General features: G+C 31.9%; 1 protein-coding gene across 1 annotated transcript; it reads right to left on the reverse strand.

The window, feature by feature from the left end:
- Positions 1 to 172: 172 nt before the first annotated feature.
- On the reverse strand, positions 173 to 17,260 carry LOC134269607 (synaptophysin-like). The gene is made up of 6 exons (XM_062751812.1): positions 17,195 to 17,260; positions 14,146 to 14,211; positions 7,716 to 7,840; positions 4,338 to 4,548; positions 3,257 to 3,451; positions 173 to 2,731 (listed from the first exon to the last, which is right to left on the reverse strand). The coding sequence occupies exons 1-6, from the start codon at positions 17,210 to 17,212 to the stop codon at positions 2,591 to 2,593; spliced, it is 756 nt and encodes a 251-aa protein (XP_062607796.1). The 5' UTR covers positions 17,213 to 17,260; the 3' UTR covers positions 173 to 2,590.
- Positions 17,261 to 17,353: the final 93 nt, after the last annotated feature.

Here is a 17,353-nt window from a genome sequence, read left to right on the forward strand (position 1 = left end):
ACAGCAGCAAAGCAATATGCCCTCCCTTCTTCAAAAGGGGGGCATAAAAAGAAGTTAACCTTGCCTATTATACACTATTATGCATCATTATCTTATTTCCATATGAAGTTAAATATGAAGATCACAGACCACAACAACATTCTCTGCATGAAATAAAACCAACAAAAATATAATCTACTAAGGAGTTTAATAGCCATATCCATTTAATAAAGCAACGTGAATTAATAATAAATAATTCTGATATATATCATTGTCTAGAAAAATCCCAAAATAATATTACGATACAGATGACGTTCACTTGGAATTTTAAAATTGTGAATAATAACCAACTAGGATCTTCTTACAATTAAATACATGTATACATATGCATCAAGGTAAACAAAGGCATGAATTATTACGTCTTCTTTGCAACCATTCTATTTTTATTTCTATTGTTCAGATTGCTTTAAAATTTTCTTTTTCCCTAATAATATAACTAGTTTTTAATGGGACAGAAATACTACTCCAATTCGCCACACAATAAAATACCTGCCAATGATGGAATGTTTATGATATGCAATGGGAAATAAAAAATCTGTTTCTAATATCTATTTTGCAAGTAGGATTCTACACTCCAAAATAAAATGAGACTATTACTCTTTTTAAGTCTTAGACACAAGATGGGGGAAATTACTTCCACATCAAAGAAGTTCTTTGAAATTTACATACCTTGGCATCAAAATTAATATTAAAAACAAAAACGTTAAACAACTAATGTAATTTCAGAAAATATGAAATTAAACAGAAAAAAAACTATCAACAGAATATTTTGTTGGCAAAGGCCTTAAGAAAAAAAGTGAAAAAATAACACACATAAGAAAATAAGGTAATAAAAATGAAAAAAAAAACCTCTACTTTGAGTAAATTGAAACAAAAGGTACAAGCTATTTGCTATTAATTTGCATAACACTGCCAAAAACACCAATAAAATTCTCTAAACCAAATCTTCATACTTTGATTAAACACACCATTTTTACAATGCTTTAACCCTGTAAAAAAAACTGTGTTAATATGAAAACAAAAAAACAAAAAAATACAGAAAATCAAAGCTAGATATAATTAAATAAACAAAAAGTGCATAGAAAACTTAACACTAATTTTATACAAATAAAAAATATAAATATATATAACCATAACTATATTGACTTAATATTTTCTAGCCACTTCATATAAGCACATGAATGAAGAAATGCATCAACTTGTTTCACACAAACAAAATGTGGACTAACACGTTTATATGGACAATAAATACAAACAGCAAACTAACACACAGATCTTGTGACAGATCTAATGTTCACCAATCTTAATGGTGCTCACAATGGAACAACTACTTGGATCATTTTACGTGGGAAAAATGAGGAGAACAGAGATTTCAATTATCTTAATTTGGGAGAGACATTAAGTAATACCTGAGAATGAATGCAACAGATATCATGGTTAGTCTTGATGACAATGGCACTTAATTATTACGGTCTTAAGAAAAAGAGGGAAAACAGTTATTTTTTTCTTGAATATACAACATAAATGAAGCTTTCATCAAACTTTTACTGATTCTACACTGGATTTCACTCAGCAGGATTTCAAAACTCAACCAAATAGTTAGAATGAATAAAACACAACAGTCTACCTTTCCCTGACACTGCAATCAAAATATACAAATGATAGGAGCTTCCAATCTAAAAAACATAACTTTGCAAGTTTACAAAATTGTCATGATACTTTGCTATTCTTATAGATCAATGAACATAAATATTCACTCCTCATTTACAAAGTTCATCTGTGAGAGTTATTCCATTAAACATTCGTGACACGTCTGCTAAAAACAAAATATTATTCGACCTGGTACAAGCATTCAGCTAGTAAATTTGACCATTCATTATGAACATATGCAATGTTTAACATTCTGCACCAAGTACATCATTTATACATCCTAGGTACATATTGTAAGGAATGGAGAAATCTGCATATTAAAATATCACTTATTCCCAGCTAACTTAAAAAAAATCTGCCAAAAAAAGTTTATCAAACCTAAAATATATGTTGCTAGCTATATTTCTATGGAGGCAAAATTGTCTTTAATTAGCAAGGCGGTTTTCAAACCCCCCTCACCCTTTTTGACTTTCAGCACTAAATACATTGATGTCAATATAATGAAAATAGGCTTCAGATTTATCATTTCATAAAAATATGATGAACAAAACCCCCCAAAAATAGGTTGGTTTTATTTATAATGTGTTTGGGCCTTAAAGTTATTCCTTCCAATATATTATTCATTTTGCATAAAAAACTTCTTTGTTAATTAATTTTGTGCATGTTTAGAATACTTTGGGTTAAAAATATTTTGAGAGCTGAAGTGGGTACCTCTCTTCCAAATATAAAAAATCCTGGATCTTTGTTTTTAATATATAAATGTATTGTTTATCTAAATCTGTTGAAAATATTATCGTTATAATCCATACATAGATTAGCACTTATACACTTTGACCAATACATCATACAAACAGTTCAGCACATAATTTGATTCTACCTATGGGTTCAGTTTTCTATCCCCCTAGATTCTCTGAGGGTCTTGTCCCTGAGGTGACCCAGTTTGTGGGGGATTTTCCGACTTGTTTCCTCCAAACCAAGGAGTTTCTTTGTAAAGGAACCAGAGGTTACCAGCCCAGACAACCATGTTAAGGAAACCAAATATCTACAAAACAATAAGCATTTATCAATATACACAATATATTTAGATCAAGTTTAGGAAGATATTAATTATAACAATATTGTAAATGTATTAAATTTGGCATGTACGATATTTGGCAGATATAGAATTTTCAACAAATAAGCATAGAATGATTTGATTAAGAGCTATCTGAATGTGCTATATAAATGTTTAATTTGCACGTCATTTGACGATATGATTTTAAATAAAAGACTCAAACTTTGGCCAAAATAGATAAAGATAGGCATTTTAAAAAAAAGTAATATTCACCATATAAGTGGAAATTTTAGCGAGAAGAAAATTTAGCGATTTGTCCTTAAAAAATGGTACTTTAGTCTTTGGGAGATGCAATTTTAGCAATTTTAAAATGCTTACTATAAATTCTGAAGTTAATTACAAATAAAATGCAACTATTTTTAGCAATAATTAATTTTAGAGAACTCAACACCCTCGCTAATAATGCCAAAATTAAATCCTCGCTAAAAATTCTGCTTTTACGGTAACACATACCACTGAGGCATTTAGACTTCCGAAATTCGGAGTCGCCGTCTGAACGCAACCCACACCGGCCTTACACTCTGGTAGTCGCTCAAACATTCCGGAGTCTTTAAAGTCCGTGTAGTACTTTAGGTTGACCAGACCCTGGGCCCAGGCTGAGGACGCGATCAGCCAGAGGAGGGTTATCACCGCAGAGATCACAAAGTCCTGAAATGTCAAGGTCACAAATATACAAATCATAAATCAGCCAGAGGACAGTTATAACCACTGAGATTACAAAGTCCTGAAATTTCAAGGACACATGGATACTTACAGTACAGAAATCAATACTTGTACTGGAGAGAAGTGGAGGATCCAAAGATTTACAATGCTAGTAATTTACTTGCAAATATAATTGGGGGTAAAAATCTTTATTGTCAAAAAATCTCTCTTCATAAATCAAGTAGTAAGAATTACAAATAAAATCCATCACTCAATTTTTTTTTTTTATGATAATTCATGAAAGAGTTTTATAGGTGCACTTGAACTTTTCGATCACACTTTCAATAAAAACTAGAGTTTTTTTTTTAACTATTCACATCATCTTAAAAGTTCAGGTCTACAACTGTGCAAAGATCATCAGCACAGTTTTTCAAACACATTATGGAAAAGACATTTATAATATGCAACCATAAGTCCCCTATTTTGGAACCAGTATTTATGCTTCAGCAATATGCCATATTTTTCTTTTTGAGATGAACAAATATAACAGAACTCAGTTAGAGTTCAGTGTTTTTTTAAACATGCCATGCAGTCAACATGAGCGTAAGTAAACTAGTACTGGCTCAGGCCATTAATTGATTGTTACAGCAAGGATTTAGAAAATTTTAGGTCACTGTTTAGCATCAACTTTTACTATTTGAATTAGATTTTTTTTTATGATGACACTGTATATCAGAATTGATGAGAAAAATACTTAATAAAATAGATTGGATTTAATTGGTTAATCGAGTTTCTAGGCTAATTTTGCTGCACTTAAATCTTTTCCATAATTAATGCACAAAAAATTCATATTTTCAGTAATCAATGGTAATGGAAATTCTTGCAATCATACCACAATAGCCCAGACATTGCTTCTGCGATACAATTCCTCAAAGAACAGGTACACAACAAGAGCAGCCATACAGTACAAAAACACCATCACTCCGAAAAAGACGTAGAACTCCGCGGAAGATTTTGATCCCTCCAGTAAAAACACAGTCGTTACATTACTTCCATCACTGGATCTGTTGCAGAATGGGGTGGTGAAATATTCTTTCTCTAGGCTGAAACGAGGTAAAAAAAATGTAATTGAGTAACTAAAATATCTCCATTCAAAAACAGTCCAAATAAGTTTTATTATCATGAAGAACTATATATCATTGAGATGGTGGCCATCTCAAAGGGCCCCACTTTCAACAATGAACATGAAAATGTAAGGTAGTTTAAAAGGGTTTATTTAGAAGAGGAACATTTGTGTAATACAGTAAAAGTCATTTAGTACGACTTCATGGATATTGTGAATTTACAGATATATATCAAAGTTATCTTGTATTTATATAAATTTACTGGAATTAAAGGAAAAAATTTTTGCACCAAACAAAGACTTTAAACAGAGAGGCTAATTCTGACCATGACCTAGAAACTTTGACCAAGATCACTGCATATCCATTGACCAGTGGAAGTCTGTGAGTGAAGTAATAGCCAGACTGGGCCAAGGAGAGAGAAGATATAATGCTCCAGAAAGGAATTTTCATATAATTCTGCTATGACCTTGACCTTTGACCTAGAAACATGGTTCAAGGTCACTGCACATTGGTTACCCAAAGGCACTCTGTGGGTGAAGTATGAGCCAGATTGGGCCAAGGAGAGAGAAGATATGCTCCGGACAAGGATTTTTCATATAATTCTGCTATGACATTGACCTTTGACCTAGAAACATGGTTCAAGGTCATTACACACCAGCTACATAAAGGCACCCTGTGGGTGAAGTAAGAGCCAGATTAAGCCTAGGAGAGAGAAGATATGCTCCAGACAAGGATTTGTCATAAAATTCTGCTATGACCTTGACCTTTGACCAAGAAACATGATTCAAGGTCACTGCACACCAGCTATCCAAAGGCACTCTGTGGGTGAAGTATGAGCCAGACTGGGCCAAGGAGAGAGAAGATATGCTCCGGACAAGGATTTTTCATATAAATCTGCTATGACCTTGACCTTTGACCTAGAAATATGGTTCAAGGTCACTGAACACTGGTTACCCAAAGGCACTCTGTGGGTGAAGTATGAGCCAGATTGGGCTAAGGAGAGAGAAGATATGCTCCAGACAAGGATTTTTCATATAATTCTGCTATGACCTTGACCTTTGACCTAGAAACATGGTTTAAGGCCACTGCACACAAGCTACCCAAAGGCACTCTGTTGGTGAAGTATGAGTCAGATTGGTTTAAGGAGAGAGAAGATATGCTCCGGACAAGAGATCTCAGATGGACAGACAGACGGACAGCTAGACGGACGGACAGACTGATCACTATAGGGCGCCCGCCAAGCAGGGATCGGGTCAATTACTTTAAAAAGTAATTAATTAAATTACAATTACTTTGACTTTTTCTTCAATTAAATTACAATTAAATTACAGGCTTTCTAAGACATGTAATTAATTAAATTACAATTACTTTACAAAAGTAATTATTAATTAAATTACAAATTACATTTTTATTTTTTTGAAATGTTTTCATATGAATCATATGAGTATACAGAACAAGGATCATTCACCTGTATATATATATAAGAGCAGCTTCTGCATAAACAATACAAGAAATAATATGCTAGTAGGCATTGTGTATCTTTGTGGTTTAAATCACATTTTTTTATTTATAAAACAGTTTAGAACTGTTCAAGATCAGTTTGATGCAATTGCCTCCACACAAAACCTACATGTACACTAATTGCATGGGATATGATATTTGATTAAAAGGCCTTAAGGGGATATTTCAATAGAGTAAAAATAAGTCACAAATGTAACCCCTCAAATTAAATATTTCTTTTAAATAAAGGTAATCTTTTAAAGGTAAAATCCTAAATTGCTATTTATGTTGAACATTTTTACTTCATAAATAAAACAAATCCTTTTCAGATCTATACAAAATACATTCATAAAATTCTGTTTAAATGTTAAAATAATTATCAAATTGAAAGTTTTTTCTTTTCTCAAATTAGCAGAGCATTTTTAATTGAAATAATTATCCCCATGCATTGGCTTTGTCATCTAAATCAAGGAATGAATACCTCTTTAGAGGGGTTGATTTGTTTTGTTTGTAATTTACAGGTGTGATCTGGAGGGCAATTATCTCATAATACCAACAAGAGAGAACTTCATTAATGACACACACATTCCTTTTTTTTTCTTGACACACATATTCTTATTCTTCATTGAACAAACAAAAGAGATTGAAATATAATAAATTATGCATGTTTCATGCTGAATAGACCTAGAAATCGTGGTGCAAAATTCAGGTTAACATAAAACAAAGAAATCAAATTTTATAAAGTGATTAGAAAGAAACTACATTATTATTATTAAAAAAAATCTGTTTTCTGTATAATTGAAGGACTGAGGATATGTTTTGCAATAAAATATAGTATAATGGGGAGGTCGTGGTGACAATTTATCAAGCATGTATATTATATAAAGTAATTGAATGTAATTGAAAAAGTAATTGAAATTACATGGTATTTTTTCCGTGTAATTAATTACATTACAATTACAAGTAATTGAAAAAAATGTTCAATTACAAATTACTTCCAATACTTTTTAAAATGTAATCAATTACAGTCAACTACAATTACTTTTTTCAATTACCCCATCCCTGCCGCCAAGCGGAGCCCTAATTAAACTCGAGATTTACTGAAGAAAAAATCCTTTTGTTCTATATAAACTGATCTCATTCCATACTTTCAAAATATGTCACAAGCCAACTTTGAGGTTGCCTTTAGAATTTACTGTTTTATATCAATTAAGTATAAAATACAAGTTATTCCCTTCTTCAATTTAAATGTTAACTAAAGGGAAATAACACAGTTGTCACCCTGCATGCTTGATGCAAGGTCATTGTCAACGTGCAATGAAGGAGACATCACAAATTGTCTTAAATTCCTGCTTGCGACATGCTGTTAACCAACCAGATTGACTGTACTTCTCTGAAAGATACTATATACTGGATTATTTTCGCCCATTTTATTTTTGCCTTTTTGCACTTGCAAACAATTTTGCCTTATTTTAAATTTTCCCAGTCACAATTGTGTATAAGAAATCACAATGTTTTCTTTAAGTTTGCCCTGTTTTAAATTCACCCACCTGTTATTGGGGCAAAGGGGGGTAAAATAAAACAGGGGCAAAATTTTCCTTGAATATAGTACTAATATTGATTACATAACGTTCCCTGATACTAACTCAAAAGGATAGCTGATCTGTACAGATTCTATGATTGCTTTTCCACCTCCCGGACACTTATTAGCTGTGATCTGTAGATTGGTGTTCACACTGGTAGTAGTGGCAAACGCAAAGATGGCCAGTATCTACAAAATAAATAAAACATGAATAAGTACTAAGTAAATAAAACATACGTAAGAGAAGTAAAACACAGGTAAGTAAAGGTGATGAGGAAAAGGCCAGGTGTGGTTTACCTAAGCTTTACATGTATGTAATTTTAGTTAACCTCCCTATGTTCCTCATATGTTGGATATTATAGACACAGCACACACCTAAAAGTTTCTGTGAACCTTGATCTTGCTTGCTATTGTAAGTACAAGTAACAGTTACAGATAATCTGTACACACAGGCAATCAAAAAACAAAAATTACCATATGCAAAAATCTTACAAGATTGGTACTTATTCTGCCATCACATTCCTTGTTGCTTTCAATTGACATTAAATTAATTAATGTCAGGTGAAAGCAACACAAATACAAATATTTGGTTGCCCACAAACAAAACTACATGTATTCATATTTGCTAACATCTTCGCTAGCCAAGGGTTTCCGGAAATCTCCTATAAGGTTAGTAAATTATCGAAGATGATTTGCAAATGGGTCCAGGTGAGTAAATTTTAGCAACCCTGAATCACAAACATAACCCATCACACAGTATTGTGTACATTACAATAAATAACACAGGGCATTCATTTTAGGGATGTGCCATTTTATTGTTATGAAATCTATAGAATTTATTTTGTCAAGTCTTCAAAATTTCAAACATAGAACTTTTTTAATCGAATAATTGGGGGGACTTAACGTCATTGTAGGTGGAGAAAATTTACCAACCCCCAGGTCCAATATTGTGACCTACATGTGTACATACCGGTAATTTACAGATTGATTGAGTATGATTGACAAAACAATATGTTCTTTTAACTTACCAAATTCATTATTCTTAATGACAGCACAGTGACTATCATTCGACCAGACGCCCCATAATCCCAGTGAATTATCTTAACCTCCACATCCATACGTTTCCAGTCTTACAATATCATTGCATGCTTAAACCAAAATATATTCATGAATTCCATGAAAACTCCTTCCTGATTCCAGGAACAAATAAAAGAACAATCCATTTTCTCATTAAAAAGTAAGCAATATCACCTTCTTCCTTCAATAGTTAGGGATTACACTACACAGACTTATTTCTTTTATCATTCCAGAAATAGACTACTTATTTCCAACTTTCTTTCACATCCAGGCTAATACAAATTGCCAACTAATCACTTTTTCATTTTGCTTTTTTTGATTATACAATTGTCCAATGTTCTCCGACTTCACCAAATTATTAAAGCTTTCTCTCTGATACTGAAAACCTCTTCCTCCCAGCATTCTAATAATCCTTTATTCCATTCAATCTGACGTCTCCACAAGGAAATTGGCAGGAAATTTAGAACATTGTATTCACTTTGGGACAAATATCACCATAAGCATGATAAGACGTGCAAATTTTTTTGAATTTCAATTGCCTTCCTCTAAAAACTTCAAGTTATAAAACAAATCTCCCAGTTTGTGGTATTTTTCACCAGGTAATTACAAATTTCAAGTTAAGGAAATATTTTCCTTGACTATAAGTCCTTGTTTCATTACAAGGCAAAACAGAAATTGAAGACAGACAAAACACATGAAAGAATGTTTAGCTGAAACTTCCCAGAAGATAAAAGCTAATTCTTCCCACTCTTTTAACTAGAAATTATGACAGCAAATTACCATCCAAGTAAATGTACTATGTAAGGTTTCTGCTCCAATGATGAAATATTGACTGAATTCAGGAGCTGCCTGTAATTGTTTCTCGCAATCATTTCCTAGGGGCCCCTGACATTTCTAAACAGAATCACCTGATATGATATCAATTCAAACTTTATTGCAAAAAATAACATCTCTCTCCAAATCAATTGATCTACTTAGCTCATTTAATAATCAAAGTGTGGATTCCGTGAGTCAGATAGCTCCATGCTCTTATTGTCAAATCTCATGGAACAAGCTGAAGATTAATAATTCAGTTTATCGACATCTCCTAGCATCTTGTTAAAAAAATATTCTAAAACAATAGTTGCCAAGCTTTTCACCACAATTGGCTGGAGACAAAAACCAGATACTCCACAGCATGACCTAAAACTATAAAACCACAAAAATTTGTATTCCTCAAGGCCAAAGATTTATACTGACTCCAAGACTTCACCAATTTGCAACAATGACCAATTTGCTACAAATAATGGCTAGAAAATTTTCTGAAATAATGCTGAACTGTTATTAAGAAAGATATTCTAAGCCTATAGGTTATACAGAGTGTAGTTAAGAATTAAATGGATAATCAAATTAAAATGCATCACTTCCTAGGATGGCTGAAGCCTCAGCATCAGCACTCTAATGGAATATTATTCCCAAGGGGAATCGTCTTCCAACAGTGTCAAACTCAGAGTGATGGATGGGCGATTGTCTTCAAACTGATCATTTGACATTCCACTTAATGCAGCAGAGGCATTAACTAAGAAGATCCTGTTCATTCTCTCACAGGCTGCAGAGTATAATTATTTTCTCACTTGCCGTAAGATATGGCTCTTTCATTAATTGGTCTATAATATGATATTGTAAAAAGCAGAGAAGAAACACCAGGGATTCCAGAACAGAATAAAATTACAGTATAAGTGGAAATTTTAGTGAGACGCAAATTTAGCGATTTGACCTTAAAAATTGGTATTTTAATTTTAGCGAGATGTAATTTTAGCATTTTAAAAAGCTCACAAAAGAAGCTATTACAAATTTTAAAAAAAAAGGAGGCAATGGAAATTGATATTTTTCTTAATATTCTCAATTGATACCTTAAAGGGTCTGCACTTAGTGTGAAACTGTATTTACAGATAGATCATATGATGCTACATGTATACATGTACATCCTATCAATGCATGGCCATATTGCAAAAAGGATCTAATTTGATGAATTTTGTAAAAAGAGGCAATGGAAATTGATTTTTTCCTATTCTAAGTTGATAACTTTACCATGTTTAATCATTGTTATTATGAAAACAAAGTTTCTAGCACTCCATTGTCTGCTGTCCAAGGTTATAGATTCTGAAATAGTTTTAAAAAACACGAATCAAGAAGAACATTACTCAGAAATCATTGATAGGTGTTTGTACTCCATTGTGGGAATATTGGCTTCTAAACTTCAAAAGGATCTCTGGTGTGGCAAAATAGAATTTTCAGCTGATTGCATGAGCATTAACATTCTGTATAGGGCTGGGATTGACTTCCCTAGTTTAATCAAGTTTTTTTTTTCGTCAAAATTTTGTGGACCGTGTGGTGGTAACTGCATGATTCAAAGATACTAAACAAACTTCGTAGCATGTATACGTACTTAAAGGAAAAAGTGCATGTGCATCGGCTAATTGCCTGTTGCCCAATCCTTATTCAGAATTATTTGATAAAATACGTTTAAAGTATGCATTATGTTCTTTACTAATGTTGTTGTCAAGCTTCATCATGTTCATTAATCATGAATTTCTCTGTTTCGCAGTAAATACTAAATAACGCAAATTCCTCATAATAGGTTTGAAAATATGTATGAATATTTATTTCTTAACATCATGGAATTTTCTGCAATTATAGTGATGTCATATTCCAAATCAAACCTCAAATACTAATTAACTTGGGCTAGTTTGCCTTCACCATTTTCTAAAATTTCAGAGAAATCCGGGCAAAAATGAAATTTGTATGCAAGTAGGTCCTTATGTGGTGACAACCAAACAGATAAACGTATTGATAAAACTCTGCATATCCTTCCTTAAAATTTTTTTTGAAAGTCATAATTAGACAATCAACAAATGATCAAATGCAGGTAGGTCTGGAATTTATGGAAATTTCATAATTACCTTGTTTCCCCTTCCCTTCAAGTTTAATTTTAGCAACATAAAGCCCGTATCTTTCATCAACAAAGAGCCATGATTAGTGTCACAGTCTACGAAGCAAATGCTCAAGGCAGATCATATTTGAAGATTTTTCCGTATTGATTCAGCAAGGGTAACATTCTGCTGATAATGCCTTTCCTCTGAGAATCTAGATACTCTTAAATGGTCAATTACACAATATTGCTTGCAGTGGACTGATAGCCTGTTGTTTATCACCATGCAGAAAATTTTTTGGGACATAAAAGTATTTTTGACCAATATTCATCCTAATTTCTTTCCTTGGCAAGGTGATTCTGAATTGAAACAAACCCAGAGATCCACACAAAATCAATATATTAAATGTAGATTGACTTACTAAAATGTATGTGTTTCATCCATACAAAATATTTCAATAGATAAGAAACTGCTCTTTCTGAGACAATAATGATTAATCACAAGCTAATTCAAGATCTAATAGTCAATATTACAGATGTAGACTTGCACCCTATTTAACAAATGAGTATTGCCTGACACTTCTCTATAAACTTATTCTTAAATTCCCTGATGAAACAATCTGTGTGTATAGATGGTAAGATTCAAGATCAACTGACATAAAAAAAATTCCGTTTTTCGAAAGCTCCATAGGCCAAGGGTTTGTGATGAGAGTACAGTGGAACCAATTTGTTGGGATATGTGAAGCGTCTGGATACCTGAATTACAATTTCAAAAGACAAAATAACATTTTTTAAAAATCCATTCTGACGAAAAATTGTCCAGATAATGAAGCGTCACACATATCTGAAGGGCCACTGTAGCAAATTAGAAACCTTTGGCTAACAAAGATAACAGTAATATTGAATATTATTGTGTCAATATACTTAGTAATACCATTATTATAATTATATAAGAATTATGGGGACCAATCAATCTTAGCAGGATTACCTGAGTCTATGATTCATAAATTTTAGATGGATGACACCTAAGCAACAAATTTATAAAATGTTTTGTTTTCTTACCTTGATCTTACCTAAATCTAGTCATTTAAGAAAGATAAATACATGTATTGGTTTAAAATCAAAAAACGAGAAAAAAAAATCTCCACTAAAATGATGGGAGACCAAGGGTCTGTGAGCAGAGTAGCAGATCAGAAACCCTTAGCTAGCCAAGCTGCTCCCTTGTTTTAACTATGAATTTAGATATGATACACATTCAACATGTTCAAAGCAATATGAAATCATCATCATTATAACCTTCTCACAAACTGAGGATTCTTTTTATTACAAAATAATGTCATTTTAATATTTGTCTCACATCACACAGCTGAACTGAGCGGATCAAACTTGTCATACTACGGGCCCAATCAATATCCTCCACTGCTGTGGGACTTTTCCATCATTACAGACTGATGTTTTCTAATGACCCCTAATTGTTTTATCTAGAGAGGCAACTCTGTACATCTGTGAACAATCACTTATGTGTCTAACATTTTCAGAGAGTATTTAATTATGGATGATATTTTTACTTAGGGCAGTAAAGTGCACACAATCTTGTACAGTAATTGTGTGAAGTGTTACTCTCTCTCTCTTAGTGTAGTTTATACACTATATACAATGACAATAGAGAAACATACCAATTTGTAGCGATCAATAGTGTTTTAGGTGCACATTTCTATACTATCAGTAGTTTCAATGAATGCAGAATTGCAGTGGTATAATTATTCAAATTTGAAATAAATAATTCTTCAAAATGTATTCTGTATGCTTAGAATTCTACCAAAAGCACATGATAAACATTCATTCATCAAAAAGATTTAAATAATTTATAGGCAGATTATAAATATATAAATGTTTAGATTTACATTTTTTCTGTTCATACCTGAAAAAAAAAAGATTTCTTGTAGCTGTTAATAAAATTTGCAATTATATTTTCTCCATTAAACTACCTGGTGCAAGAATATCAAAAAAGAGAAATTTACCATCCATTTTTTTTTTATCTCCCCCTCTTACCATGCTTACATATATAAATACATTATATTAATGTAATACTATGTAAATTAAACTTTATACCCGTTCATCCAAACAACAAGAAAAGAGCAAATTTATTACATGTACTGGACATAGAATCAAAACAGGGACCTACCCTCACCCTGCAAAACTAGTCAAGAAGTGCACCTAAAAATCATTGCCACCAAAGGTAGGAAAGAAAGTTTTAATGGAGAAACTGAGAATTGAACCTAAGTCCCCTTTGTTACTTTTTAGGTTTTTTAGCAACCCCTGAGCTATTTTTAAGTTTGATATTGATCCATGATCCATAGCCCAACCCCCTTTATACATCTCAATTTGTATCTGCAATAATTTATATGTGCGAGTCTGAATGTAATAATGCAATAATCATAATTATGAGTTAAAGATTTATCAGACTTCTATTATTTTTCTTTGTATAATAAATGACTATACATACCCATTGTATGACCTTGATGAAACCCTTGGGTTCTTTCAGAGGTTCTATACTAAAGTTGCTTGTACACTGAAACAAATTAGAATCTGTTCTATAGTCATTGAAATAAACAAATATCAAGTTTTAATCGATCTTTTCACAATATCTATATCAAAACAAAACTTGTTTCTTTTTACTAATATGCATTATATCATTCCCAATATTCACTATATTTAGGCATGATAAAAAATTACAATTGGAATCTGGCTGTCAATATTTGACATCCATACACAATTTTAACTTCCATAAGCTGTATATACATGTTCTCATAAAACCTTATAAAGAGCTCTCTTTTCTAAAAATATTTATGTATATAATAGCAGTTTATAATAAATTAAGTTAAATATACTCTGACATTTGATAGTTTCAAATGAAATATATAGGGAAAATACAACAAAAAAGCATTTAAAGGTGGTCCCTAAAATAACATCAATTACTGAATAGAAGAAGTTTGATAAATCATTTCTCAGTTTAAAAGGTAGTATTTTTTCAAAATTTTATGGTTTATATCATCTTTTACATATCAAATTCTATATTTTATTGTTATTTATGAATAATTTATTTTTACTCTCGCTCTCGAGACTTTGAACTCTCCCGAGCGAGCTTTCACTACGCTACAAAGTATATACACTATTCCTATTTAACATGTTTAATTTTTGTAATTTCAAATCGAGGCTTACCGAGAATTAGGTATGGATTTTCATTGGCTGATACATTCTCTTCGATGCTAAGATCTGTATTCTTTAAAAAGTCATAGGCCGCGCCTTTACTTTTATCTGGTTTTATAATAAAATACCTTTGTCTGCTTTACAAGGAACAAAAAACGCACATATCTTTGTTTAAAAAGTAAATTCTCATGTATTTTCATGGGAGTCGCCATCTTGTTAGTCGGTTTAGCGATCATAAAACTTATAAACTGGTTACAAAAATTAAATATATATCAGACATTTGACTCAAATGAAATACTCGGGCAAAATACAACAAAAAAGCATTGAAGTCTGGGGTAAACGAGACTAATCAGAAGGATGATCAATTACAAAGCGATGCACTACTTGTTTAACTTTAGTTGTTGATATTTAAAGAGTTATCTTTCTTTTACTCCAAAACTAGATTCAACATGTAAAAATATTAACTAATCAGTGTTTAGTATTAAAAATTATATACATTCTGAGTGTCAGATCAATATTTTGACCTTTAATATACTTTCTCTGCACATAAAATAGAATATGATGTTATGAGTTTTTTTTTTTACTGGTCTAATTTTTATATTGGTAATGTATATACATTTAAAGTATATCATCCACTCAGTCTCCGCATTCTTAGAGAGTTACTGAGATTCTAGTTCTCCTACATGCCCTATTTCTGTCAGCTTTGCCTCGTAAAAATAGCCTAATTTCCTTTTTTTTTTTTTGCTGTGTCCCCAGACGAATACTTTAACTGCATGTATATAGTCTGACATATTTTAGAAGTACTTCAGGATTCAGTTAGAGAAGTGAAAGCCAGGATAAAAACAGGAACAGAAAATTGTGATCTGGTTGGGATAGCCTGCCAAGAGAGCGACCAATGTCTCTTCTGTACAAAAAAATATAAGGACTTGCTTTTGCCTGGTTTTTAGCTATTTGTTTTGAATGTAACTATAAGATCTTCCCCATGGCTACTTTCACTTCCATGTTCATTTTCCGGAATGTCGATAAAGTAAAATCTCTCTGATTGGTCAAAATTTAAATGAAAATTTTTATAAGAAAGGTCACCATGAGATGATCCTGAATGAGGTTTCTCAACATCCTTGTGTAGCAATCTTAATGAGAGCAGATCAAAGGACCTGATTTTAATCAGATTGGGAGTCTTTGTTTGATAAGAAATTAACTATTGTATATACTCCCAAGACTTAAAGAATTTTGATTGCAAAATTTGCAGTAAAATCTTCATGTAGATACATCTTCAAGAATGATGTTTTCATGAATGGTTTTCAGATCATGAATTCAAAGTTGAATTTATCAGTCAGGGGTGGTACTGAAATCAGTCATTTTTGAAAATGATGGATAATGGTCATTTCTTCTAAGTATATAATGTACACAATTTTCTGATTTTTGTAAATATGACGTCTTTTCATCATATTTCCATTCTCAAGTCAATTTTCCCATCCCATTTACTACAGTAATTAGATATAGTACACTATCCTGCCATAGACCCTTGTGTAGAGAAACATCTTGACAAGTAATTGAAACCAAAATAATTTTTTTCAGTGCGCCCCGTAAAACTAATGGAAAAAATAAATAAAAATATGCAAATCAAAAAAGACCAATTTTAACAATTTGATAAAAAATGATGAACTCCAGTCATTTTTAATGTCAGAGGTTACTCTATTTCCAAAATAAATTTCAAAATAGAAATGACTGTTTTGATCATTTTACTAAAAAATGATGAATTTCCATCATTATTAAAAATCAATTTAATGACTGAAAATCATCATTTTTAAAAATGATGGATTTCAATCACACCCCTGACTGTTTATCAGTGCACCTCAGTGAAATTTCTGACCATTCTGAAGAAGAAAAAAAACTTCCAACCTCAGAAATAAATTTGATTCAGGAGGTAAATAAAGCTGCTTCAGGTAAGTAAATAAAGTTATGTATGTGGACCTGTGTAGTAATGGTTCTATCACTGATTGACTGCATCTTTCTTGGTCACAACGTGTTCGTGTTGTAAACAGGTAAAGTATGTGTACTGGTGACCAGAACAAGACGGAGTAACTTAAATGAAATATTTATATTGTAAAGACAGTTCTTTTTTCTGATAAATTGAAGCCTTACACACATGAGTCAGAATCATAAATAGTAATTTTGAAATCGGCTAGGCTGAAGTCTTATGACAAGTTACCCGGTTTAAGGAAATTTCCCTTTTAAAAATAACCGCAAAAGATTGTTCTTGGTTAAAATACTTGCTTAAGTTTTGTCTGCACCAAGAAACATAAAAAATTTCAACAAGACGGTAAAAAATCAGCAATTTTTACCTTTGTAACAGCATCCATTTTCAGTTTTCGATCTGTTCCCGAGTGTTCGGCATAAGGTCAAGGTCAACTAGATTTAGTGAGCCGTTCATAGAATGATTCGTGCGAAGAAAAGTGTAATTCATTAACATTTTATATTTGAAATTTTGTTAAAATTGCTGA

Source organism: Saccostrea cucullata, unplaced genomic scaffold (assembly GCF_032062105.1).
Source record: "Saccostrea cucullata isolate Sc308-1 unplaced genomic scaffold, CSIRO_AGI_Scuc_v1 ctg608, whole genome shotgun sequence".
NCBI classification, from domain to species: Eukaryota; Metazoa; Mollusca; class Bivalvia; order Ostreida; family Ostreidae; genus Saccostrea; species Saccostrea cuccullata.

Bases quoted from the DNA above. Each gene is read 5' to 3' on its own strand.
- LOC134269607 (XM_062751812.1), bottom strand. The intron at 7,841-14,145 runs GTATGTATAGTC...TTTATTTTGTAG, and splicing joins TCATCAAGGTCATACAATGG to ATACTGGCCATCTTTGCGTT. The intron at 3,452-4,337 runs GTATGATTGCAA...TTGACATTTCAG, and splicing joins GCAATGTCTGGGCTATTGTG to GACTTTGTGATCTCTGCGGT.